Raw genomic sequence first — 27,141 nt, forward strand, 5'->3', positions numbered from 1 at the left:
TGAGGACATTGTGAATTTTGCAGGCAATTGGATGGAACTAGAAAATATCATCCTGAGTCAGGTAATGTAGACCCAAAAGGAGATCCATGGTATGTAGTCACTGATAAGTGGATATTAGCCACGGATATTAGTGGATATTAGTACAGAATACCCACAGACTGTAAGAAGTTTAACAAACAGAAAGCCCAAGTGAGGATGCTTTAATCCCTCTTAGAAAGGGGAAGAAAATAATCATAGGAGACAGAATACGAGAGAAAGATGGTTGGAAGAGGGCAAGGGGAGGGGAAAGGGGGGAACAGGATCAGATATAAGGAGGAGGACAGGAGAGAAGCCCAAATAGCCAGGAGAATGAATGAAATATGCAACCGCTGGAGGAGGTTGGGAGAACATCTAGAACCTCAAGTGGAAGGACAGGGTTACTAACAAACAGGCAAAATTTCTGACCCAGAAGTGTTCCTGTCTAAAGGAACTGCAGAGACAAAAATGGAGCAGAGTTTGAAGGAAAGGGCATCAAGTGACAGGTCCAACTTGGAATCCATCCCATGGGTGGGCACCAAACTCTGACACTATTACTAATGCTACATGCTGCTTGCAGACAGGAGTCCAGTATGGCTGTCTTCTTGAGAGGCCATGCCGGCACCAGACTGAGACAGATGGAGATACTTACGCCCAACCATTGGACTGAAGTCAGAGACACCCATGGTTGAATTGGAGGAATGATTGAAGAAGATAAATGGGAGGGTGACCTCATAGGAAAACCAGCAGTCTCAACTAAATAGACCCCAGGGAGTCCCTAAAGACTGAACCACCAACCTGGCACTGGGCTGGTACAAGGCCCCTGGCACATATATAGCTGAGGACTGCCTGGTCTATGCTCAGTGGTAAATGTGCCTAATCTTGGAGAGACTTGAGGCCCAGAAGTGGGGTTAGGCCTGGTGGGTAGAGAGCATCCTCTCCAAGGCAGGGGAGAGGAGGAATGAAATTTGGAGGAGGGCAATGTCTGGAATGTAAATATATAAATTAATTAATTAATTAATTAATTAAGCTTAAAACATTAGAAAATAAGAGGAGGGGAATGTTCTAGAATTGAAAAGTGGGAATGTAGACTAGGAAAAGACACAAGAAATAAAGAATGGGTGACTAAGAGATGATCTAACAATACTGGAGGGTACTTTAAATACGAAAACAGCCGTGTATGTTGTTTTCATATTTAAACAACCTCTTCTTCACTTGGATAAGACTCCTCAAATCAAGGAGGCAAGAAATAGTACAATATCAGAGAAACAGAAAATTCTGAGTTCACATTCTTCCAGGACATGAAGAGAAATTCCAGAGAGAAAACTGGTGTATGTTTTGTTCCATTGAGAACTCTGAGCAGATGGTCAGCCGATTGCTCGCCTGCCACCTGTATCCAGTCTCACATGCTCCAATAATTTCCATATCTTCCTATGGCCTTGGGGCAGCATGACAGTTGTAGATAATTTCTCTGGTAAAATGAATTCATCCAAATAAACCCTCCCTGAATACCTCACACTAACATGTTTGTGAAAAATGAAATATGCAAATATTCCAAAAATCTGACAGAAATGACAATAGGAGAGACATCCCACTTAGGAATGACCCCAGGACCAAATAATCTAGAAACAGGATACAGAGATGACAACACTGAGTGACTGTTCAGGGGTGTGAAGCTCACACAGCCCTGCCAGGACTAGGACCACAAAATATTCTATGAGGCCCATGCTTGCATTTTTTTGCAGTTTCTTTTGATTTCCAATTTCTCCAATTTCCAGTCAATTTGCCCCCACTGATGCAATTACCACAATTTCAGCTAAGAATCTCCCATGTTAATGGTCAGCTCCAAAATCATAACCACTTTTCAGAGATTTTAAACTTCATCTCACTTCCAACATAATTCTTGCTATACCTAGCATTAGTGGAAAGTAAGCATCTGATAAGAAGGATACTCCAATTAAGTCTTAAAAAGAGGTGTGGTATTTTTATAATCTGATCAATTAATAAACAGTCACAGCTTGGCAAATTGAAAAAAAATAGGTACAAGGAGACACAAATCAAGTACAGCACTTCTATAGCTTGTTTGTATCATATTAAAATGGAAGCTGGTCTTAGGGGTGGTTTAAGTAAAAAAAATCAAGATCCCATACATGGAGATTCACTGCTGACTGAGCACAGAAATACAGTGTTACATGTTTAGTGTAAACATTTATACTTCTCCAATTTCTAAGTATACATCATTTTTATTGATATGTCAGGTTGAACATTTCTCAAACTGTATTCTTCAAAATGAGTATAGACTTCCAACATGGGCATGGACATACAGGGTAGACACTTTTAATATATTCAGGGCAGCACTGATACCCTTCAGGATCATCATAGTATATGTGAAAAGTATTATTTGCTTATTAGGTTCAAGGTGGCCTTGAAAGGACATTAGCATGAGAGTCAGATATATCTCAAAATTTATACAGAGGTTTATGTGTGCATTCATGTAATTCCCTACTTCATTACAAATTAAGATATTTCCTAGTCAAACTTTGCACATTTTCCACCCCATGTGTCTGAAAGAATGAGCTAGGATGGAAAGCAGATTTGCTAAAAGCCCACACTGATTAGTAACTCTGTACCTCTTTTCTTATCATTGATGTGCTAGTGCTGCTCCATCGAGTTTTTTATTTTATTGTTAAGCAGATGAACCACGTTCAGAGCAACAAATTGAGGAAGAAATGACAATTTCAGGAGTGTTGTTCAAGAGCCCCACTACGCACCAGAACCAGGTCTTCTTCAAAGTTACTAAAAGCAATGAAAATTCATCAAGGGATATCTAAGAATACCATAGAGTCATTCTTCTGTAACGACCATGAATTATGTCTATTGAAGCGGGGGGGGGGGGAAGGAGCCTGTAGACCAAGGCTAGACCATCACTGTTTCCTTTGTTCTAGCATCCTTTCAAGAATCAGCTGTTTCCCTCCATCCTCCTTGAGAATAAAATTTTCCTTGACACCTGAAGGTCTCCTAATGCCAAGGACTCCAAAAAGAGGTGAGGTAAGAATCTAGGAAGGGGAAAAAACAGGTGTGTTTGCTCAGGAAATGTCAAAGCAAATCCACCCTCCTCCTACAGAGGCAGAGTTTTCCCTCCTCAAGGATATAAAAGTCTGCCCTCCTTCACTGTTCATCACCTTCTGCCACCATGAGTGCTCTCCTGATCCTTGCCCTTGTGGGGACTGCTGGTGAGTATCATACCTTCTCTGGGCCTGTTTTTCTAACTAAATAAAAACATGAATTACTGATACATTGTTATCTCTGCTATCTTAACTCTCATATCCATCTTCCTTCTCCAGCATTTTCCACATTTAAATCTCTCAATCTTTACGTCTGTCTCCATCAAAGCGCTCTCTATTACATCCTTTGTTCAATTCAAAGCCTTGATTACACAGGCTGAAGGGGAAGCCAAACAGAAGATGCATAAAATGAACCAGGAGAAACATTCTTCAGCAGCAAGGCATCTAGGTATTCGACAGCATAGTTTTGGGGAATTTCAGAGGAGCAAGCAATGGATTAGATAACTAACATGTAATTGGTTACCACTAATTGTGTTCTTCTGTCATTTCTTCTATTTTTCTCTGGAACCTTGAAGAGTTCTGAGACCACTAGGATCTAGTTACCTTTCTGGCATTCCTTGCCACTGACAGACATCAGTTCCTGTGTTGCCTGATGGGGGTGCTGTTTCTCTGCTTTCTGTTAGTCATTCTGCACAGAAAGTAATACTTAAAAGATGGGGAGGAAAAGTAACACCAAAATCTGAGCAATCCACCCTCCAAATGTTTGATGAATTAGATTCTCCTTTCTATCTTCACTCTAGTTGCTTTCCCTGTGGATGATGATGACAAGATCGTTGGAGGATACACCTGTCAGGAGAATTCTGTCCCCTACCAGGTATCCCTGAATTCTGGCTACCACTTCTGTGGAGGCTCCCTGATCAATGACCAATGGGTGGTGTCTGCAGCTCACTGCTACAAATCGTAAGTAATGGTTTCCTTACAGCAGTGCTCCCAGAGTGAAACATCTTTATACCAAGCATTTGCATGGGCAAGTGATGAAGTTGTAGGGTATCTTAGTTAGGGTTTTACTGCTGTAAACAGACACTATGACCAAGGCAAGTCTTATAAAGGACAGCATTTAATTGTGGCTTGCTTACAGGTTCAGAGGTTCAGTCAACTATCATTAAGGTGGGAACATGGTAGCATCCAGGCAGTCGTGAGAAAAAGCTCTTCATCTTCATTTGAAGGCCGCTAGCACAGTACTTAGTTCCAGGCAGCTAGGATGAGGGTCTTAAGCTCACAACTACAGTGTCACACCTACTCTAACAAGGCCACACATCCAAATTGTGCCACTCCCTGAGCCAAGCATATACAACCCACCGCACTCCACTCCCTGGCCCCCTCAGGTTTGTTAAAACATATGAGTCTATGGGGGCCATACCTAAACCTAGCATAATGTAAGATACATTTAGTCCAACTTCCAAATTCCCCACAGTCTATAGCAATTGCACCAATGTTAAAAGTTCAAGTTCAAGGTCTCTTCTGAGATTCATCCAGTCACTTAACTGTAATTCCCAAAGCAAGACAGGAAACCAGCTGGGCAAAGTCCAGACTCTGCATCTCCATGTCTGAGGTCAAAGCAGTCTTTAGATCTCAAATTCCCTTTTCATCTATGTTGACTGCAACAAACTGTTTTCTCCTGGTCTGGTTCCACTCCTTGTTAGCAGCTTTCCTCAGCAGATACCCCACAGCTCTCGCATCTCAAATATCTTGGGGTCTCCCATGCAACTCCAGTGTTATAGCTTCTTGTTTCAATGTCTGGGATACGCAAATAACCTCCCGGGCTCCCCCAAAGGACTGGCATCACTTCTCCAGCTCGGTCCTCTGTAGTACTCTTCACTCAAGATGATTCACTCCATTTCCCCTGCTAATCCTGGTGATCATCCTATGGTACTGGCATCTCCAATATGCTTCCTCTGTAACTAGACTTCACCAATAGCCTCTCGGAGGCTATCTTCATGGTACCATGCCTTAAATCCTTCGCATAACCCCTTCAGGCCTGGGCCATCAACTGTAACTGAGACTGCACCTTCACCAATGTCCTTCCATGGCTTCTCACAGTGGCAAGCTTCAGCTGCTCTCTATGACCCCTTTGTGCCTTCAATCCGAGCATCACCTGTGTGACTCTTGCACAGTCTCAAGTACAGCTGCAGCACAATGTACAAACATGGCTATCTCTGGAACAAAGCTTCTATATGCTCTCAGAAAACACTTCCCAAACGATTTCACCTCACTAATATTGGTCTCTTCTTAATCACCACTCATTTCTTACCTCCAGATAACCAGCCACTATTTTGGACTCTAAAGCCATAGCCATGTGGCCAAAGCTGACAAGTTCTGATGCTTGCTGGGGTGGGAACAGGCCAGTCCCCTTGTTCTACTACATTCCAACAGAACTTCATGTTAGCCTGTGTGTACGGTCTCTCTCTGATAATGAAAAGGCAAGGGTGACAAACGAAACCCTATCTGCCTTCCCTATTCTTCTCCTATGGTACCGCAGCAAGATCTTTCAATCTTCATATGCACATTAGAGTAAGGAACTTGAGAAACTTGCGATGTCTTGAATCATAGAGTAACAGACTGTGGCGTGTGTCCATTTCCCAACAGCCGCATCCAAGTGAGACTGGGAGAGCACAACATCAATGTCCTTGAGGGCAATGAGCAGTTTGTCAATGCTGCCAAGATCATCAAGCATCCCAACTTCGATAGGAAGACCCTAAACAATGACATCATGCTGATCAAGCTCTCTTCCCCTGTGAAACTCAATGCTCGAGTGGCCACTGTGGCTCTGCCCAGCTCCTGTGCACCTGCAGGCACTCAGTGCCTCATCTCTGGCTGGGGCAACACCCTTAGCTTTGGTGGTGAGTAGGACTTGTCACCTACTACATCTCTTTTTTTCTCTCCTCTGTAATCACCTACATCTGACCCTACTGTCTTCTAGAATGTAAAAACATTTCAGGTGAATAGTACACACCTGCGCTGCATCAGATCCAAGAGAAATTTATACAACAAATTAAGTGATCCCCAGAATGCTGGCCAGGAATATTTTACAATATGGTGTTATTTTCTTAGGAAAGATATCAGCAGGGAATATTCTGGGATCAAAAATGCATAGCTTTTAAGCAGATGTTCATCTCTTAGGAACAATGCTTGCCAGCTATTCAACACCAGTTTGTTGTCTAGATATAGAGGTCTTCATTCCTTTCCTTTCCTCACAGTCAATGAACCAGACCTGCTCCAGTGCCTGGATGCCCCACTGCTGCCTCAGGCTGACTGTGAAGCCTCCTACCCTGGAAAGATCACTGACAACATGGTCTGTGCTGGCTTCCTAGAGGGAGGCAAGGATTCCTGCCAGGTGATTGCCACCGTCCACTTATACAGACCTCTGCTCTCCTGAGAGTGGATCTTTAAAGCCTAGTGATGGGAGACAGAAACTGTCCTGTTGTTGTTCTGTGTGCAATGACAGAGTCTCCTTTGGATTTCCACATAGTAGTAAGGATAACAGGCTGTGGAGAAAAAGAAATAGAAAGGTGGGGGGAAAGTTATTGAGTTTACTATATGAAGCCCTATTTCACATGCCCTTTCTAATACACTGTGTTTTTTCCTAGGGTGACTCTGGTGGCCCTGTAGTCTGCAATGGAGAGCTCCAGGGTATTGTCTCCTGGGGCTATGGCTGTGCCCTGCCAGATAACCCTGGTGTGTACACCAAGGTCTGCAACTATGTGGACTGGATTGAGGACACAATCGCTGCCAACTAGAGATTCCCAATCCCTCTGTAGTCACTCTGCAATAAAGCAATATTTTCTTCACAGCCTTTTTACTGCCTGATCATTTACCACTTTGACTTATATTTGGGATCCTTCTTTTCTTCACTTGAACGTTCTCAAAAACACTGTGTATCCCAAAATAATTTATGTGTAGCAACAGCATGTGAAAAGACAAAACTCCAAAGACAAGTTTTAAAGCATGATATGTGGGCTAGGCTCAGTATTTAAGAGCCCTGCCTGCTCCTCAAGTCTTGAATTCAATTCCCATAAATCACTTGATGGCTCACAACTATCTATAATAAATTTGAATGCCCTCTTCTGGCACGTAGATAAACATGCAGGTAGAGCCCTCGTATATATACATTAAATAAATAAATCTTTAAAAAATAAAATAAAATAGCACAATATTGAACTTCAGTTGGAAGAGGCAAGTTGAGTCTCAAAATGGAGGATCATGATCCAAAAGAAGCAGAGCAGCTGAGGACACTGTTTATTAATGTTCTGAGGTTTGAATCCACAGATGATAGCCGAAGAGAACTTTATGAGAGATGGGATCCCCTTACAGACTGTGTGGTAGTGAGAAATCCCACAAAGATAATGTTCCTGTGGCTTTGGTTTAGTGAACTACCCTACGATTGAAGAGGCAGATGCTGCAATGTGTGCTTGGCCATACAAGGTTGATAAACATGTAGTGACATCCACAGAACATGTTTCTAGAGAGGATTCTGTAAAGTCTGGTGCCCATTTAATGACAATAAAAAATTTTATTGGTTGTATTTAAAAAAGATACAGAAGAATATAATCTAAGAGACTGCTTTGAAATGTATGGCAAGACTGGAATTGTAGAAGTTTTGGAAAATAGGCAGTTTGGAAAAAAGAGTATTTTCTTTTCTAACTTTATGATCATGACAAAATACCACATTATTATTGGGCATAATTGTGAAGTAAAAAAGGCCCTTTTCTTTTTTAAATTTAATTTTATATTTTTACTTATTAACTTTACATCTAGCTCAATTCTCCCCTCAGTCACCTACTTGGACAATTCTTCCTCCATGCCCTTTTCCTTCTCCTCTGAGCAGGTGCCCCACCCCATATGGCCTCACCCTGGCACTTCAAATTTCTGTAAGGCTAAGCACTTCCTCTCCCACTAAGACCAGACAAGGGGACCCAGCTAGAATGACATATCCCACATAGAGGCAAGAGCTTTTGGAATAGCCCTGGTCCCAGCTGTTCAGGACCCAGATGAAGACCAAACTACACAGCTACTACATATATGCAGGGATGCCTAGGTCCAGCCAGGGTACGTTCTTTAGTTCACGGTTTAGACTCTAAGAGTCCCAAAGGCCCAGGTTATTTGACTCTTTTAGTCTTCCAGTGTAGTTCCTACCCCTTCAGAGGCCACAAACCTTCCTATTCTTCCATAAGAGTCCCCAAGGTCCATCCACTGTTTTGCTGTGTGTGTCTGTATCTGTCTGACAGCTACTGTGGAGCCTCTCAGATGACAACATGTTCCTGCCTGCAAGCATAACAGAGTATCACTAATAGTGTTAGCAATAGTGCTTGCCCATGCAATCAGTCTCAGGCTGGGCCAGTTATTGGTTGACCATTTCTTCAGTTTCTGCTAACTCCCCTGTGCATGAATTTCCTGCAGACAGAATAAATTTTGGATTGGAAGTTCTGTGGGTGAGTTGGTGTCTCTATTGGTCCACTGGGCTTACTGCCTGCTTAGGAAAGGTAGCCTCTTGAGGTTCCTTATCCTCAATGGAGTGGGTCACAGCTAAGGTCATCCCCATTGATTCTTGGGTATTTCCTTTATCCCAGGTCTCAGTTTCTTCCTCAAGATACCGAAGACCTTCTCACCCCCATCAGCTGAAGATTTCCATTCATTTTCATAGTCATCTAGACATCTCTCCTGTTCTTCCCCTCATCCTGAACAGCCAGGAGCTTCCCACCCTGGAATGGGTTGAAAGGAAAGACAGAGTTTGACTCAAGTGTAAGCTTTAAAGGCCGATGGTCTCCCTATGCCAAAGAGAGTAGACCTTAGAGACAAAGCCTCTATTTAGGCAACAGCTCACCTTCTCCATGTTCAATAAATTGTGTTGGTGATTTCTTCAGTAATAATGATTTGTTATTGGTTTGTGGAGAGTAAAATAAAATCTTGGCAACAGTCTGGGTTGTTTGGGAATTCTGCTGTTTTATTTTTTAAGAGTGGGAGAAAAAGGACAGAAATTTGTTTGATTAGGGTAATGAAGAGCATCTCAGAGTAATTGGATAATAGCAAACAGTGATCAAAAATATATTGCATGAAAAACAAAATTTTCAAAAAAAGAGATAAATTCTCTCCAAAAACTTACTTAGAGCCAATCTTTTCAAGACATTGTCCTGGTGTGTATATGAATACTTGCTCTAATTTAATTTCAGTTTCTGGAGTCTACCAACCTGACAAAAAAGCAGTGCCTTATATATAACTGACCAACATCCTCAGCTTCAGTGCTGAGTAGAGTCACGTCTATCTCCTCCTCCTCCTCCTCCTTCTCCTTCTCCTCCTCCTCCTTCTCCTCCTCCTCCTCTTCTCTGTAAAACTCAGCTCATCTCTGAAGCCAATCCACTGGCTTTCAGACTACCAACATATTTCAAATGCACAGTGCACATAGTTCTGCAACAGAAAAAAAAGAGAAATTTACAAAACAAATCAGGTGATTACCAGAATGCTGTCTGGGATCATACAGAATGCATCACTTTTCTTTTAGCAAAGATGTCAGCTAGGAATATTCTGGAGTTAAAATGTTGGAACTTAATATCTTAGGAAATACTTCCCTGCTTGTCAGTAGTTTCAACACTGGGATGTTGTCTGGATATAGTCTACATTCTTTTCCTTTCTTCACTGTCAATGAGTATAATTCCTAGATATCTCAGTGCCGCCTCAGACCAACTGTGAAGCCTCCCGTCCTTGAAAGATACCTGATAACATGGTCTGTGTTGGCTTCCTAAAGGGAAGCAATATTCCTGCCAGGTGACTGGCAGCTTTCACTTTTTCTCTATACCTCTGAGAGTAAGGATTGAATCCCTGATGCAATAAGTAGAAAGTTTTGTGTAAAGGTTCTATAGGGAAGAGAGAATGGATGCCCTGGATGTCAATTCTTTAGTAAGAATAGGATTTTTTTTAATAAAATGTAGGGGCTTATTCTGCCCCCACAGTTATGGAGGTTGCAGCATATAGTTTACACGAAGCAGCATGTTGAGGGAATACATGGCGGTGGAACAGAAATCACTCACCTCACAGCCTAGAAGGAAAGCGATAGAAGAAGCCGCAGTCTCACAGTCCTGTCCATGGACACACTCCTAAGAACTTACAGGCCTTCAGGAGGGCCCTGTGGATCTTAACTATCTTAAAAACCAACTGGAGCCACAGGTTGGTTAGAATGGGGTGTTAAGTTCAGTGGAATGTGGCCTGTTCATACATGCCCATCCTTTACACAATCTTCCTCTTTTCTGGAGTTGATTTTGGTGGCTCTCTAGTCTGCAATGGAAAGCTCAAGGAAATTGTTCCCTGAAACTATGTCTGATCCCTGAAGGACAATTGTAGTGTGTGCACCAATCTCTGCAGCTATGTCAACTAGATTCAGGACACCATTGCTGCCAACTAAAATTTCTAATCCATGCTATCACTATGTCAATAAAGTAAATTTGTTCTCGCTACCTGTATCTCTGCCAAATCTCTTTGGCATCTCGATCGTGGGAAAGTTACTTCAATTTTAGGTCAGATCTCCTCCCTTGGGAGATCCGAAAAGCATCCTGTATCTCAAAATAAGTTACTTGGAATAGAAGTTCATCAGCTTGTGGAGACCCAAAACTCACCAACAGAGCATTCAAATTCTACATCATATTATTTCATAAAGGGTATCTTGTGATAGACAATGTTGATTATCTGATTCTGACTACCTAGAATTCTAGCCCAAAGTTCTGTTTGCTGACTGTAATCTTCTACACACTTGAAATAATGGCATATTGTTGCTAAGTTATAGGAGTTCTAGCATCTTGGAAGCAAAAGAAAACCTGCCCATACCATAAAGTATGAGGTTGAATAAGGCCAGCAGCAGTTCTTGCTGTCCAGAGAAAGGAAATTCCTTGAGTGTGTACAACATCAAAGAATAACCGGCTCTTAGTATGTCTGGCATCAGCACCTGCCCAAATACTAATAAATAAAAGATTTTAACATCATTCAATGAGTCCTTTATCTGGCAAACATCAATACAAGAGACCATAAGAAGATGATCTAAAAATTTGGGTTTTTTTCTTTTTTGGAAGAGCTTTTCAATTTTTTTCTATAATCTACTATAATTTTTTATTCTTCTTAACTCCTTTTATCAACACAATTCTTTTTGTACTTCTTTTGTTATTTGGCAAGCAGATATTTTTTCAATCTTAAACACTTTTCCTTGCTATTCACTGTCCTTCCTTCCTTCCTACCTTCCTTCTTCATTATCTTCTCTTTAATTCAAGCTTCTGTTGTCTTCATGCTTCCTTTTCTATGTATTCTTTCATCTTAATGTTATTAAAACTTTTACAATGCATTAACTAATTAGTATCTTTAAAAAATTTTAGTTTTCATTTTCAGTTCCCTTGACAACAGTGGAATAGCAATTGACTTTAGGACATTTTAATGTGCCAGTTTATGTTCTTTTTATGCTAACTCTGGTGTTGAATGATGAATGTCAACTGAAAAAATAATCCAGAAGCCAGCTTAGGAATACTATTTTCATCTAGAGATATTTTAAAAGAATTTACCGTGTGTCACTAAGCCACTGTGATCATGTTAGATATTGTCCAGTCGAATGTGGGAAGTCCTGAATAAAAAATAGACAGCAAGTTGAGTAGAAGCATGCATTGTTGTCTGCATCTGACCTTTCATCAGTGTGACCAGTCTAGCCACCTTAAAGTCCATTAACATACCTTTAGGACCACAATGGATTACCTTCAATCCGGGACTCAGAAGAAAGCCTTTCTCTCTCAAGTTGCTTTTCTCAGGGTATTACAGAGAAAATAATGTAATGAACAAAGTAGTATTTCTGATAGTGGTAGCTTTTGGTTTTGTTCCTGATTTGTTATCTGAAGGGTACCAGGGACATACCTATTAAGAGAAGGCTATCCATTAATAATAATGAGTAGCTCAAAATCTAATAACAGAAATCTCCATCCTAATACATGTACAAAGCATAATGAATACATCATAAGATATGTACAAGAACAGCAAAACCCAGACTGAATATCTGCTTCAAAGATGTTAGCTACCGAAATAGTGAGTTCAGAGACATTATATCAGTGATAAAGAAAGAGGAGAAAATGAAAAATTGGTTGTAAAATAATGAAGGAGTTCAAAAGGCTTACGAAAAAACACATGTTGACATGGGAAATAAATTAAGAGCAAGAAATAGAATGGAATGAAAGATATGAGATCAGAGGTGAACAAATCCTGAGACTTCAAGGCTGGATTGTAGACTAATAAAAGATACCAGAACAATAGACCAGTTGATTACAAGGTGATCTGAGAGATGAAGAGAAAGGTAACACCATGAAAACCATGAGGTAGAATCTAAAACCTTCTGTTTTTCCTACTGCAGATACACAAAAGACTCCAATCCGTAGCAACATGTCAGATTCAACCTGATCCTCAAGTGTGAGGTACAGAAGCCCTCCAGTTCTTAGTGCTACCCTCAAGGCACTTTCAAAAGGAACAGTAAAGAAATCATTTTTGTCAAAGCAATGTCCTGATTTGGAGATCCTATCAGTGCACATGATAATGGATAAGGCTAGATTATTCCATGGGGACTTCTGCCTTAATTGTCAACAAGCCATTTAGCTATCACCTGCAGCAAGTCAGTCTTCCATTGTCAACAATTTTCAAATCTTCTTGCAATTTGGGGGCAACATTACAGGTTCGGAAATTTGCTTGGGGAAAAAATGAGTTCATTAGATATATCCTTACTGAAGATCTTAACACTTGTGAGACGTATGTAATAAGTCTTGAAAATCTGGAGACCTTGTGCCTCATGACAGAATTTCTACTAGGCAGCTTCCTTCAATAAGGATATGCAAGAATAAATAGTGTTGAAAGCATTTAGTCTGATTCCCCACTGTAGAGCTCAGAGTTCTGTTTTGGTTACGCCAATCTTCAATGCACTTCAGTTTGAATATTAGTTATAGGGATGTTAGAAACTGGGCAATCTTGGAAACAAGCAAAAATCTGCCCAGACCATAGAACATGAAGTTGAGCAAGGCCACAGCAGCTCCTGGTTTATGAAGAAAGGAAATTCAACCTTAGAAGATAACTTGCCCTTCCTCAGTTTAGACAAAGTTCCTGCACAAACAAAAAGAAATCACAGGAGATTCGAGCATCACATGATGAGCCTTCTCACAGTCAGTCATTGTACTTGGAATCAAATAGTAAAATACCAGCAAGTTGCTTTTGAGTAGTGGACGGATCTACAGATCATCAGAGGGTTTACCAGCCATTAGAACTCTATCTGCTACCAGGTTTTCTGGACACTGACTACTTCTGTGGTGTCACCCCCAGCAGTGACCTGTGGACCTGTCTACAGCTCACTGATGCTAGTTGTAAGTACTGGTTTCTTACCTGTAGTTCCACGGCCTGAAGCATCTTTAGAACATGACATTAAATTGGATGAGTGGTGAAGTCATAAAAGTGAAAGGGGAAAGACGTGTAAAAGCAAAGCTTTAGATGGCAGCTAATATGCATGAATTTTGGATGAACATTTGACATGTACTAGAAAGATTTTCATACCAAAAGCAAACACAAAATTTCAAAGACATGTTTTCTTTCCATAGTGATCAATGATGAAACAAACAAAATAATTCAAAGCAACTGTGACCTGGTTCCTGAAGAGGGAAAAGGAATTAATAGATTTCAGGAACACCACTGAGAAAGATAAGAAGAGCTGTTATAGAGTTCACAGACTCGCATCCTAGATCATGATTTCATCCTTTTGGAGTTGGGGGAAAGAATATGAACCTCTTATAAAGCCCTGAGTCATCCTGATGAAGACCCAGACGTGACACTGGTTTAAACACAACAGAAAAACAGTCCTGTACAAAGTGAAGATATAATCCAAGGTCTCTGTGTGAAGTTGGCAAAACCAGCATGAAGAGAGAGTCTAATTGTTTGGTGTCCGCAGCCCTGGATATATGATGGTGTTTGGGTATTGTGGAATAAAGAGGATACTTGTAGTCTTTTATCTCTGCCCTTGTAAACCATCTTCTCAGAACGAGAAAGGGATAAGAGGCCAACAAAACCATATTCACAAGTTCCTCTCCGCCTTTGATACTACATCAGGCTCGTTCACACTAGTCAGAATTACATATGAGCAAGGACTTTGAGAAACATGTGGTGTCTTGACCCAGAGAGAGAAAGCTTCAGCATGCCTCCTATTGCCAAGAGACACATCCAAATGAGACTGGGAGAACCTAACATCAATATCCTTGAAGGCAATGGTATAGTTTGTTACTACTCCTATCACTATTAGTCAACACTGCTTTATTAGGACTAATGATGGAAAAATGATAGCATGGTGGTCATTCTCTCTTTCCCTGTGACCCTAAATGCCTGAATGACCCAGTACTACTGACAACTTCTTGTGCTTCATCTCTGGCTTGGGAAAGACCCTGAGCTTTAATGATGAATAGGAACTTTCATCTGTTTTCCATTTCTGTGTATACATTCCAGAATCTAGCCTGTCTCTGGCTTTCGCCACTATCCTTCAGATACAATTCAGTTACCCAGTATAAGCAACCTTTTGCATTGGGTTCAAGATATTCCTACATACTCAGTAAGCTGATCCAGAGAATATAGAAGGGACAGATGTATAATGGCTGTTATTACTTCTAGAAAGGAGATAAACAGAGTCTGTTCTGGAATCTAATAGTTACTAGTACTTAGTAAGACTTAGAATCTTGGAAAATCACACCAGTGTTTGACAACAGTTTAATATTTAACTGCTACACTTTATCCTGGACTTAGATTTATTCTGTCTTATTTTTTTCCATAGTAAACAAACCCAGGCATGCTGTAGAGCCTGTATGCCCCCTGCTGTCTCAGCCTGACTGTGTTGCCTCCTAACCTGGGAAAATCACCAATGACATATTCTGCACTGGTTCCCTTCAGAGATGCAAGGTTTAATGCCAAATGATGGCTCCCTTTATATGGAAAGACCCCTGTTTGCTTGGAAGTAGAATTTGATTTATAGGGGTTTGGGGAGGAGTGTTAATGAATTGAGATTTTTTTATAAAGTGAAGAAGTCTCTGGACAGGTATGTCTTCTCCTTAGTAAAAAAGCACATGGTGGGTCAGCAAGACAAAGACATGGGCCAACTAGAATGCATAATTAAGTGCCCTATTCCAAAAGCCTTCTTTAGATTGTTCCTTCTTTTAGTTCCAGGGATTCATATCCTGCAGAAAGACAATCCTGAAGTGAAAGTATATACTATATATAGTATAAACATGCTTCACTATGGTTGTAGTGGGTTTTGAAGATGCTAACGTTCATTCACGGGCCTGGATGGCAAAAACATTGCCTTCTTTGACTAATCTAGGAGCTGTTTTGTACCAAAAGCAAAAATACCTAGGACCTGTTCATTGTCACACAGGGAAGATAAGAAGTTCCTCCATCTCTATTCTTCACACTCAGAAGACATTTGCTCCCATTAATTATACAACATGTAGTCACCATCCTGAGAGCTGTATAGACATTTCGCACTTAGTTCACTCCTTCTTATAAAGTGGTTATTATTGCAGTGTACATGTTGAAGGCAAGCGTGCAGAAGGCTCACAGTTAAATCTCACTTAGCTGACAATAAATCTGGAGATTGCTTCCCCGATGCCTTTGTACTCACTATCTAGACATCTTTCCAGACTCTCCTTTAGCAACAACTAAAAGATGTTGACACAGCATAGCAAAATTGTACCACAAGAAGGTATAAAGCAGTGCAGCACGTCAACTGTAAATCTATGGGCAGACACTTGACTCTCTGCTTTTTATCACTAGTGTAACCTTGAACAAGTTCTATCAATTCTCTCTATACTGCTTTCTAACCAACTAAATGAGAATAATAGTAGTTATCTCTAGAGACAGGGTCTCATATGAATTCAAGGATGGTCTCCCACTTGCAGTGTGGTCCTCCTTCTCAGCTTTCTGAACACTAGAATTACACATATCTGCCACCATGTCTTTCTTTAATAATAAGCTTTATGAAAACTGAGGTGCTGGATAACAAACTCATGTGTTCTTCCCGTGGGAAGGCTATCTGTCTTGCGCTCAGCATTCCTTAGTTGCTTGTAATTCTTTATATTGGTTGAAGCCTCACGGTGTTTCTCTCTCCACTTTTGTTGTCCTTGTTCATTTCATATTGTTGAAACTTTATTGTACTGAAGTGAAAAAAGCTTCTCTTTTAAACTAGGAGAGTGTCATTACAAAAGTGGGTTGCAGGCATATATGAAATTTTCAGAGTTAATAGAAGCATTATTTTTAAAACCAAGGCAAGAGTATCCATACTAAATAGATTACACTGTATCTGGTAGCTACAACCAATATTGTAGTATGTGCCTAAATGTTTCTTACTATTATGCCTGACATTTTCCTGCTGTCTGATTCCTTTACCTGACTTGTGTTTTGCCTTCTTTGTAATACTCTTGAATAGGGTCATTTTTGTTTTCATATTTTACTCATATAAAATGTATATTTGCCATAAAACATTCATATTATTAATGGAAGAAAAAGAATTACTCAATTGCAACATGGCTAGATCATATATATTGCTTCAGTATTTGCCTGCTAATGCTTAATTTAATTTAATTTAATTCAATTATGTATTTAATTTATTTACATTAATTAAATTATGGGGATAGGGAGGATGAAGGAAAGAAAAGTTTGGTGTTATAGATTCAGCAGGGAATAACAAAAGTTATCCTTGTCCCACCTTCTCATACTTCCTGTCCTGAAATATAACTTCTAAGATCAAATATCTTTGGCCACTTTGTGACCTTTTAACACTTTATTTTTTAATAACATGATAGACACATATTGGTATAGTTATCTATTCTCCATTTTTCTTCTCTGTTCCACATATATCTGTGAAACCATACAATGCACAAATAAATGTTATGAGAGCAAAGTTTTACTTACTTTTCTGTAATACTATTTTCTTAGAACTTAAAATTCCTAGACTATTCTAATAATATTCCAACAATATATTTCCATAACAAATTTATCATATATTTATAGAATAAAGAAATATAAAAATAAAGTCTTTAGGAAAAGAGATGTTAAATGTCTTGGGTTCATCGCTAATAGTGAGAGTGGAAGACAGGGCTAAGGAAATACACTTTCAGCCAATAAAAAAGAAAATAAGCAAGGTCATGTTTTCCAAGAAGTCTGGAATTATGATCAAGAGTCCACTCTAGAAAATCAGTGGTCTGGAGGAAGAAGGGAAGACAAAAATCTCAGTACAAAAAAATCAGTTCAATAAAATTATAGAAGAAAATTTATCAAATCCAGAAAAAGACATGAACATTCAAGAATCCCGAATAAGCACAACCAGAAATGAATGTCTCTAAGACACCTGAGAGTTAAGATGCCAAACCTACACGACCAGAAAACAATATTAAAACTTCTACTAAAGGAAGCAAATTCATAAATATAAACCCAGCAGAATCACATCAGACCTCTGAGTTGAATCCTGTATGAAGAAGGATGCACTGAGTGATATATTTTAAGCCCTGAAAGTAAATCACTGCCTAGTATATACTAGATATATGCTAAAATTCATGTGGAATAAAATCTTTCTAAGAAACACATACATTAAGGATTTCTATAAACCAAAGAATAAGGAACCAACAGAACTCAGACAATGATCCATGTGTCCCTCATATGATAAACATAGATATGAAAAAAGAATCATGACTCTTGAGTGATGGAAAAGGTGGGTGATGAAAAGGCCAAAGAGAGTAATAAAGACCATATATAGTAAGTAGACAGAAATGCATATATTAAAATGTTATAATAAAACCCATAGCTTTGTGCAATAATTTAAACTTTTAATAAGTCAAAAGATAAGGTAAATTCAAAGGGATGGTTAATGATATTTCATTAGAAGCATTTAACATTTTTTATTGGTTATTTTATTTATTTACATTTCCAATGTTACCCACCTTCCAAGTTTCCCTTCCACAACCCCTCAATTCCCCTCCTCCTTCCCTCTGCCTCTATAAGGGTGCTCTCCCACCTGCCCATCCACTCCTGCTTCAGTGGCCGAGTGGTTACCTCTCTTGGGTCATCAAGTTTCCATAGGACCAAGAGGTTCCCCTCCCAGTGATGCAAGATAAGGCAGTCCTATGTTACATATTCAGCTAGAGCCATGGGTACCCCCTGTGTATTCATTGGTTGGTGGTTTAGTCCCTAGGAGTACTTAGGAGGTTTGGTTATTTGATGTTGTTGTTCTTCCTATGAGGTTTCAAACCCCTTCAGCTCCTAAAGTCCTTGCCCTAAATTCCCCATTGGGGTCCCCACACTCAGGTGAAGATCACACCAAAGTGGGGGTACTACAGTACTACTAGGGGGAAAAGAATAATCTCTGTGAAGTTAGAGAGAGAGAGGGATCTGTGATGGAGAAAATAGGGGAAGGGGAAAAGGGGAGCAAGTTCAGATATGGGAGGAGATGGGGAAGAAGTACAGAGGGTCAAGAATTTAAAAGTAGGTGTGTAACAGTGGGGAAGGGGGGCCTGGGAGTAGTGACTAGAAAGTAGTGACCAGATGCCAGGGACCCAAGAGGTTCCCAGGACCCAATAGGGAGGACTTTAGCCAAAATATCCAACAAAGGGGAAAGAGAACCTGTGAAGACCATATCCAGTAGATGGGCACAGCTCCCAGTTGAGGGATAGGATCACCCACTCACCCCTAAAATATTAGTGCTCTGTCAAAAGGAAGTGCAGGGACAAAAAGTGGAGCAGAAACTGAAGGAAAGGCCATCCAGAGACTGCCCCACCTAGGGATCCATCCCATCTACTGACACCAAACCCAGTCACTATTGCTGTTGCCAAGAAGTGCTTAAGGACAGGAGCCCCATATAACTGTCCTCTGAAAGGCTCTGCCAGAGCCTGACCAATGCAGATGCAGATGTACACACTCAAACATTGGAATGAGCATTGAACTTTTATCAGCTTTTCAGGGGTAATAACGAATAGAGTAACTGCCTTCTGAATGTGAGGAATGATGGGAAGGCACTGCAGAGAATAAATCTGGCTTTAACTTCTTAACAATGTCTTCAATATTTGGTGTCTTTTTTCATGTTATCTATCCTCTATGAAAAATACTTTTCATTACATTTTTGTTTGGTTTATTGTTTATCCCTTCTGTGATTTATTCTTCTTTTCATAATCACTTATGTCTTCATTGAATTTTTTGAACAAGTCTTCAATTATCTTTGTTTCATTTGATGATCTATGTTAACTCTCCTTAAAACAACTGATTTTTTTAAACTAGACTTCTAAATTCTTTGCCCAATATTACATTACATTACCATATTTGCAAACTCTCGTCTGCTGAAGAATGGTGGACTTCTGGCATTTCGTGTTCACTTGCCTATTCATGTTTCTTGTCCATATGGTAGTATTTTGGATATTTGTTCTCGTGGTTTGCCAGTATCTTCTTAATGAAGAGCTTTCTCTTGGCAGTTCAATCCCTACCACTGCTCAGAGAGGAGAAAATGAGCCATTGAAATGAACAAAATCAAAATTAACTAGATATGAAATGTAATAAATAGACAGAATAACTAAGGACCTGTCTCAACACTCTATGCCCACTTCCCATGAGTCTCAGCCTCTCTGTCAAGGCCTCTGCAATCCTATAATGTACCAATGCTGGAAGATTATTGAGAAGATGCCAGGAAATCCTGTAATTCCAAATCCTGCAAACGTCTCTAAGAAGAAGAAAAAAGAATACACTTAATCCCACACCTAGATGAAAATCTACAGGCAAATTAATAGCTAGTGAGAAAAAGAGAATCATTCTTCCCCAGAGACCAGTTGCTGATAGATTATCCAATCCCAAACAGTTAACCCTAAATGAAAAAGGAAGAGGAGAAAGGGTATGTGATGAATGTATTAGAGAGTAGAGAAGATAAGTACAGCATTCATATCTATGCTAGAGGTGTAGAACAGGACGAGCTGGGCACTCTTCCATCCATTTTCAATGTCCTCAGAGCCTTTCCAGCAATGAATCATCCTATGGAATAAAGAAGCCTGGAGAACTGGGTAATTTACAAATTCTGACCTCAGAACTCTCGGTCTTATGTGGAAGAGATGAAGCAATAGAAGTAGGTGGCTACCTGTAATTTCAGAATTCTCAGTGATTCCCAATAATATATAGTCCAAAGATTGGGTATTTGCCATGATGAAAGTTCTCAAACTGAATGGCTTTCCAGAGCCCCAGTTGCCTACTGCTTAAGCTGCTCACCAATAGTTATCAGACCCTGTCTCCTCTATGAATGACTCTCATAGCCACCTTTTATGGTGACAATACAGCAAAGTGTCCCAGGCTTGCTGACCTATGATATTTTTCCTTGTATTCAAATTCTTAAAATGGCCCACTCTCAAGTAACAAATCCATTCTCAAGATTGAGTCAAGCTGTATACTCTCAGAGATAGGACTTTGACATTTTCACACAGACTCACCTTTTATTCTCTGAATATTCTTGTGCATATGTACCACAGGAAAAAGTTGTAATATTGTCTTATATGGGAACTTCAATCTATTGTTAACACTTTAAATTTGTAATTGTTGAGAGATTTCTCTATTCACTTTAATACAGTGAAAGAAACCCGAGAATAAATACATCATGCAAATGGCACTTCACTGGGCATGAAGTTTGTGTGTTATTTACAAATACAAGTAATGAAAGAGAGTACAGAAACAGGGATTATCTACTCCAATTAGCTGATCACCAACAACCAACCTAAGACCCTAAGGCTCTGTCTCAAACTTTAGAAATTGTGTGTGTGTGTGTGTGTGTGTGTGTGTGTGTGTGTGTGTGTGTGTGTGTGTGAGAGAGTGTGTGTGTATGCATGTGTATGTGTGTGTGTGCATATGTCTGTTCATGTGTCTGTCTGGTTTTCATAACTCAAAGCACTCATTACTATCCAAAGTTAGTGAATCTAGGACAGCATATTAAGGAAACAAGCTTCCTTAGTTAAGTGTGTTTGTGCTGGAGAGGAGAGAAATAATGGAGAAAGAGAGTTGAGATCTGAAGAGAAGGAAGCCTGGAGTTTCACAAGTGGCTTAAAGAGTAGTACAGGGAAATGAAGCTAAAAAATTAGCCAAGGGGAGGGGATAAAAAAAAGAATTAGCCAAGGAATTTTGAGAGGATATGAAATAAAAACAGTGATGTACAATTTGAAAACATCTGCCTTCCATTCTAGAAAGACTCCGCTGTGTAGTAACATGTTAAGTGTATGTTGATCTTCAAGTCTGAGGTACAAAAATGCTTATGTCCTCAAATGGCTCCATTTACAAAGAGTGGCAAAGAACAATCCAAAACTCCCTTCAGCAGAAATCATTTCTTAGATATTCCTGATGATCTCCTCACTATAGGTTACCTATCAGGGCACATGGAAATGAGCAGACACAAAAGCAAAAGGCTTACCTCCTAAGCAGTAACCCTGCAAATACTCCCCAGCAAGTAGCAGCTCAACTACATTGCAGAAAACTTTCAGACCACACACAGTAAAATTCTCAGACTCTATGACTACCTGTGAATACAGAGGCATGTGCAACTGTGTCTGACATTCACTTGAAGAGAGTATATGGCAAGATTAGGAACGGAGACAAGATACAAGTGAAATGTAAATTCTGTGATCCTGTTATGCCTGAAAGACGAATGCCAAGAGGAAACAAGATTTGTAAGTTGAATCATGAGGCCTTCTTATTTGATAATCACCTGCAGCAAATCTCACACTCTGACAATTCTCACCTTTTCTTGGAGACTTGGGGGTAGCATGCCAGTTTTATATTAATTTCTTGGGTAAAATGAATCATCTTTCCTGAAGACCTCACATTAAAACATTTATGAAAAGTACAAATGTGAGTATTCTGAAAATGTCAGACATTTATCAGCAGGACAGATATTCCACTTAGATATAACCTCAACAGCCTTTACATGGGATGCAAGATGCAAAAATGATAGCATTCAGTAGATGGACATTTTGTAAATCTACCCTAACAATGTCAGGAATGGGGCCACAGCATAGCCTATGAGACCCATGTTGGCCTTTCCTGTAGTACCTTCTAGGTTCTCCAACCTCTAGTCATCTTACCATCTCCAACACAATTACAGTTTGTGCTCAGTTTTTTCACCTTTATTTAGCATCTCTAGAATGTTCAATACCTTGCAGAAAACTAATACATAATCTCAGTTCTAATTTAAAACTCCCTAAGCCTAGATTTGGAGTGAAAAAAAGATAAATTATTGACAACAAGATTCCTACAACTGACTATATAACTAGATTCAAATTGATGTATCAATAAACTTCTCTGGCCAGTTTTCACTGAGATAAATTGAGGGATGAACCTAGAATAGTACTCTTTTTTATATACAAAATAGACAATTACAGAATCCTGTCATATCTATACACAACTAATTATCTGATTAGGACCCAGATAAAACATTGTCCAAACATTTTCTCATATCTAAAACATCATATATACTTTTAGCTCAGGATGCATCTTCCTAAAATATGGTGTATTAATACTTAGTGTAGTTTTCTGGAGCCTGATGACTCTTAAAAATGACAGTTGACAAGAGCAAAAGGCAACAGAAAAATAGAGCATAGTTTTGGTGTGAGCATTCCACTCCTGTAACATATCAAGGAAGTACCTATTTAAATTTCATCTATCCTCTTCAAGACACCTTCAGTCCATAAGCCTTGTTAGAAAAGAGCCAACTGAAAGCCACAACTTATAAGGTAATCTGTATCTCCTGGTTTTGCATCATTACTGTTCTAATTGCAGACCTCAGAGCCCTTTAATATCTTCTTCCTATTCAGCAAAATAGGTTCACAGGTAAGGGGCTTAGGCAAGGCTGATTTTCTACCAGGAGGGCAACAACAACCCCACTAGTTACTAGAACCAGACCTTCCTCAACAACTCTTAAATTGACATTCATGAAGTCAGGATTTCTAGGAATCTTTGTTCTTCCTCTTATCTCCTAAGACTAAGAAATCCCACTGTAGAAACAAGGGCTTGTCTTTCTTCCCCTCTTTGCTCCATTCCACCATTCTTCCAAGAATCAATTGCTCTTCTTATGTGGCCTGAGAAAAAAGTTCCCTTGTCACCTGTAGGTCTCCAAGTGACAAGGGCACCAAACAGAGCAAAGCTGATGCAAGACTCTGGGAAAGAGAAACGTGTGGTTATGTTTGTGCAGGGAAAAAAATGACCCCTCCACCTCTACCCAGGATGCCCTCTGCTCCATCTAGGGAGCTATAAAGGAAGGCTCTCTTTCTGTGCTCATTACCTTCTGCCACCATGAGTGCACTTCTGATCCTAGCCCTTGTGGGAGCTGCTGGTGAGTTTTACTCTTTTCCCCAAGCTCTGTCCATTCCACTGAATGAATTGTATGAATTATCACAATGCTGTCTCTCTTACCTATGTTCTGATAATCTCACCAGCCTCTCAAATCTTCTACCTACTTTCCTGGCCTCTCATTCTTTGATTTTCACACCAGTCTTCATTATAACTGGTACCAACAGCAGGGAATGTTGAAAGGTAGAGCTCAGAAAGAGGTTCCATAAAATGAGCCAGCATGCCCACTGCTTGGCTCCTGCAACTCCGTGACACTTCCATCTCAGATGTTCTTAAGGAAAGTAAGCTTGAAGACACAGAAAGCTTATTTTTGCTAAATATTCAACCATTAGAATTTTGATCCTGTGTGTCTTAGGTCTTGCCTATTTAATAGATCCATCCCTAAATGAACTTCATCTTACCAATCAAAGTTAAGAAATACTGATAATATTGGTGAGTGGCTGTGCCCTTCCCTTGTCTTGGGTATTCCTTTCTATTCTTGACTCATTCTAAAGAATTGATTTCTGTGGGACATTGACCTAGGCAAATATCTTCTGTGGGATACTGGCCTAGGTAAAAAGCCAACATTCAGGTGGGACAAATAAGTAATAGGTATAAAAAATAAAGCAGGAAATGGGGAAAACTAACTTCTAATGCGATCCCATTAAGTGTTTTGTCAGCTCAAAAGAGATCTGGGCCCTGTGGGAACTACCTATTTGTCCTAAAGAACCTGATACTGGGAAGCCCTATAATTGATGTTGCCTATTGGCAATAGAGTGATTCCAGCTTTCCTATATTCATTGTGCTCAGTAAGAAATCCTAAGGGTCTTAGCTGCTATAGAGCCTCCAATACCCAGATGAATTTGCTCATTTTCCTTTCCTATCTCCAATCAAGTTGCTTTCCCTTTGGAAGATGATGACAAGATCGTTGGAGGATACACCTGCCCGGAACATTCTGTCCCCTACCAGGTGTCCCTGAACTCTGGCTACCACTTCTGTGGAGGTTCCCTCATCAATGACCAGTGGGTGGTGTCTGCAGCTCACTGCTACAAATCGTAAGTGATGGACCCCTAAACAAAGAGGCCACATCCTGGGACATATTTATAACACAACACTTGGGCAACAACTTGAAGTTGTAAGATGAATAGGGAAAGCCAGGAGGAAGAAGTTGCTAGCAGCACTGAGGAAAATTTGGTACAGAACAGAAAGCCTCTCATTTCCTCAAGCAAACTCATAAAATAGCAAGGAATGTGGGTAATTAAACCAAGGAATATTCATTTTGTTATTATACATACATGTGAGAAAGTCAGACAAGAACTTTGTACAACCACCACTAGCTAAAAAGAAAAATGAACTCTAACTTTTCAAAAATACTGCTAAATATTTGTAAAACTCAGTACAGTCTCTGCTATTCATTTTCAGTCCCAAGTATATAGCACGGGCGACAGGGATACCGACTCAGGACTCCTAGAGTTGGGAAAAGAATGTAACCTTCTCTCAAGGTTCCAAATCATAACACTTTGGGCTAAACAGGCTTAGGTCCCACATAATAATAGTCTTTAGTAAAGCAAGAGATATTACTCTGTAATTAACAAAGACTCAGAAAATGAGATGAGCATCAAATGTCAACTTGGGTCAACATCTCTGAATGTCTGAGGGACTGTGGTATGGCAGATTGAAAAGCATTCCGAAACTGTACTCTTTCTATATCACCAACCTCTGAATAAAAAAAGGGGAAGGTTGCTTAACAAGACATTATCTACCACTGAACAGCTTCTCCTTTCATATTGCCTCAAGATCTACTCTAGACCTCCAGAGCCACTCCTGAGCAAGAAGCTTGGGAACCTTGGGGTGTCTTGGACGAAACTCTCTAGCATGTCTTTTCTTTCTAACAGCCGCATCCAAGTGAGACTGGGAGAGCACAACATCAATGTCCTTGAGGGCGATGAGCAATTTATCAATGCTGCCAAGATCATCAAGCACCCCAACTATAGTTCGTGGACCCTGAACAATGACATCATGCTGATCAAGCTCTCTTCCCCTGTGAAACTCAATGCCCGAGTGGCCCCTGTAGCTCTGCCCAGCGCCTGTGCACCTGCAGGCACTCAGTGCCTCATCTCTGGCTGGGGCAACACCCTCAGCAATGGTGGTGAGTAGGACCTTTCACCTACTACATTCCTTCCTCCCCATGTTTTCCAAAATCAGGCATTTATTTAGTATTAAAAGTACTGGTTTTTACCTTGCAGATAGGTTTAAAGTACCAACTATAAAAAACTGTAGTTGGTACTAAAGGAAGAAAATTCAAGAACTTCATTCTCTATAATCTATAGAGAGTAAATATACACTGTGTATCAGGATTGACAATGAAAACAGAATCAACAAGGTTCGTTGTATAGATTTAGAAAGCTACAATTCTTTATTGGAGTTTATTTTCTTAGTGACCTCTGTGGTGGTTACCCATGACATTCTAGGATAAACTATTGTTCCTCCAAGTGCTCTGATGCAATTTCTCCTTTCTTTGATCATTATCTTTCCTCTCAGTGAACAACCCAGACCTGCTCCAATGCGTGGATGCCCCAGTGCTGTCTCAGGCTGACTGTGAAGCCGCCTACCCTGGGGAAATCACCAGCAGCATGATTTGTGTTGGCTTCCTGGAGGGAGGCAAAGATTCCTGCCAGGTGAGTGTCTCTCTTTGCATATGAAATCTCTGTTATCCTGGGAGTGGCATTTGAGCTTCCATTATTGTGAAACTAGAAGCTTCAGGCAGCGGGATCAGGTGGCTCTGAGATCTACATTGGATGTCATTTCATCCCATTAGTGAGACTAGTCAATGCGTTTCAATGCAGGAAAAAGTGGAACTATTCTAGAGTAAATAGAATGAGGTCTTAAGGTCAGAGTAAATGTGATTCTTTTTCTACATGTCCCTTCCTTGAACACTGTATTTCTCTAATTCAGGGTGACTCTGGTGGCCCGGTGGTCTGCAATGGACAGCTCCAGGGTATTGTCTCCTGGGGCTATGGTTGTGCCCTGCCAGACAACCCTGGTGTGTACACCAAGGTCTGCAACTTTGTGGGCTGGATTCAGGACACCATTGCTGCAAACTAAATATCTTCAGTCTCTCTTCAATCAGTGTGTCAATAAAGTTCATTTGCCCTCACTGTGTGTTTGTCATCTTCATCTCTCTTGTCCTTAGCTCTGGGAGGCATGCTCTTAACTTTTGAGGGCAGCAGAGATTTGCCACTGAAAAGTATCCTAGATTGCAAAATAGAATTCATGAAATAATTAGCAGCAACATTGGAAACACAAAAATGATTGCAGGTTGCATGATAAAGGTGCACGCCTTTAATTCCATCACTCAGGAGGCAGAGGCAAGCTGATTTCTGAGTTTGGGGTCAGCCTGGTCTACAGAGTTCTAGGACAGTCAGGGATACACAGAGAAATCCTGTCTCAAAAATCAAAATAATAATAATGATGATGATATGAATAATAATTAATTTCTGCAGAACCATAATGAGGAGTTTGCTTCATTTTACTTTTTCAAGAAATGTTGTGTCTGAATAGTGTACCAAAGTTTTTCTTCCTTAGAAGTTCAATGGGACTTGCAGTTGTGAATTTAGGAATACCTTGTGGTTGA

At 40.1% G+C, this 27,141-nt stretch overlaps 2 protein-coding genes across 2 annotated transcripts; both read left to right on the forward strand.

The window, feature by feature from the left end:
* The first annotated feature begins 3,208 nt into the window (after positions 1-3,208).
* Positions 3,209-6,877, forward strand: Prss2l1 (protease, serine, 2 like 1). The gene is made up of 5 exons (XM_003749732.6): positions 3,209-3,248; positions 3,881-4,040; positions 5,727-5,980; positions 6,338-6,474; positions 6,728-6,877. The coding sequence occupies exons 1-5, from the start codon at positions 3,209-3,211 to the stop codon at positions 6,875-6,877; spliced, it is 741 nt and encodes a 246-aa protein (XP_003749780.1).
* Positions 6,878-23,459: 16,582 nt separating this feature from the next.
* On the forward strand, positions 23,460-26,663 carry Prss1 (serine protease 1). The gene is made up of 5 exons (NM_012635.1): positions 23,460-23,511; positions 24,403-24,562; positions 25,403-25,656; positions 26,049-26,185; positions 26,463-26,663. The coding sequence occupies exons 1-5, from the start codon at positions 23,472-23,474 to the stop codon at positions 26,610-26,612; spliced, it is 741 nt and encodes a 246-aa protein (NP_036767.1). The 5' UTR covers positions 23,460-23,471; the 3' UTR covers positions 26,613-26,663.
* The last annotated feature ends 478 nt before the right edge of the window (positions 26,664-27,141 follow it).

The sequence above is a fragment of the Rattus norvegicus genome, chromosome 4, assembly GCF_036323735.1.
Source record: "Rattus norvegicus strain BN/NHsdMcwi chromosome 4, GRCr8, whole genome shotgun sequence".
Taxonomy (NCBI): domain Eukaryota; kingdom Metazoa; phylum Chordata; class Mammalia; order Rodentia; family Muridae; genus Rattus; species Rattus norvegicus.

Excerpts from the sequence above, each read along its gene's own strand:
- Prss2l1 (XM_003749732.6), top strand. The coding sequence starts at position 3,209 with ATGAGTGCTCTCCTGATCCTTGCCCTTGTGGGGACTGCTG. Across the intron at positions 4,041-5,726 it reads GCAGCTCACTGCTACAAATC|CCGCATCCAAGTGAGACTGG; the intron begins GTAAGTAATGGT and ends ATTTCCCAACAG. Across the intron at positions 5,981-6,337 it reads CAACACCCTTAGCTTTGGTG|TCAATGAACCAGACCTGCTC; the intron begins GTGAGTAGGACT and ends CTTTCCTCACAG.
- Prss1 (NM_012635.1), top strand. The coding sequence starts at position 23,472 with ATGAGTGCACTTCTGATCCTAGCCCTTGTGGGAGCTGCTG. Across the intron at positions 24,563-25,402 it reads GCAGCTCACTGCTACAAATC|CCGCATCCAAGTGAGACTGG; the intron begins GTAAGTGATGGA and ends TCTTTCTAACAG. Across the intron at positions 25,657-26,048 it reads CAACACCCTCAGCAATGGTG|TGAACAACCCAGACCTGCTC; the intron begins GTGAGTAGGACC and ends CTTTCCTCTCAG.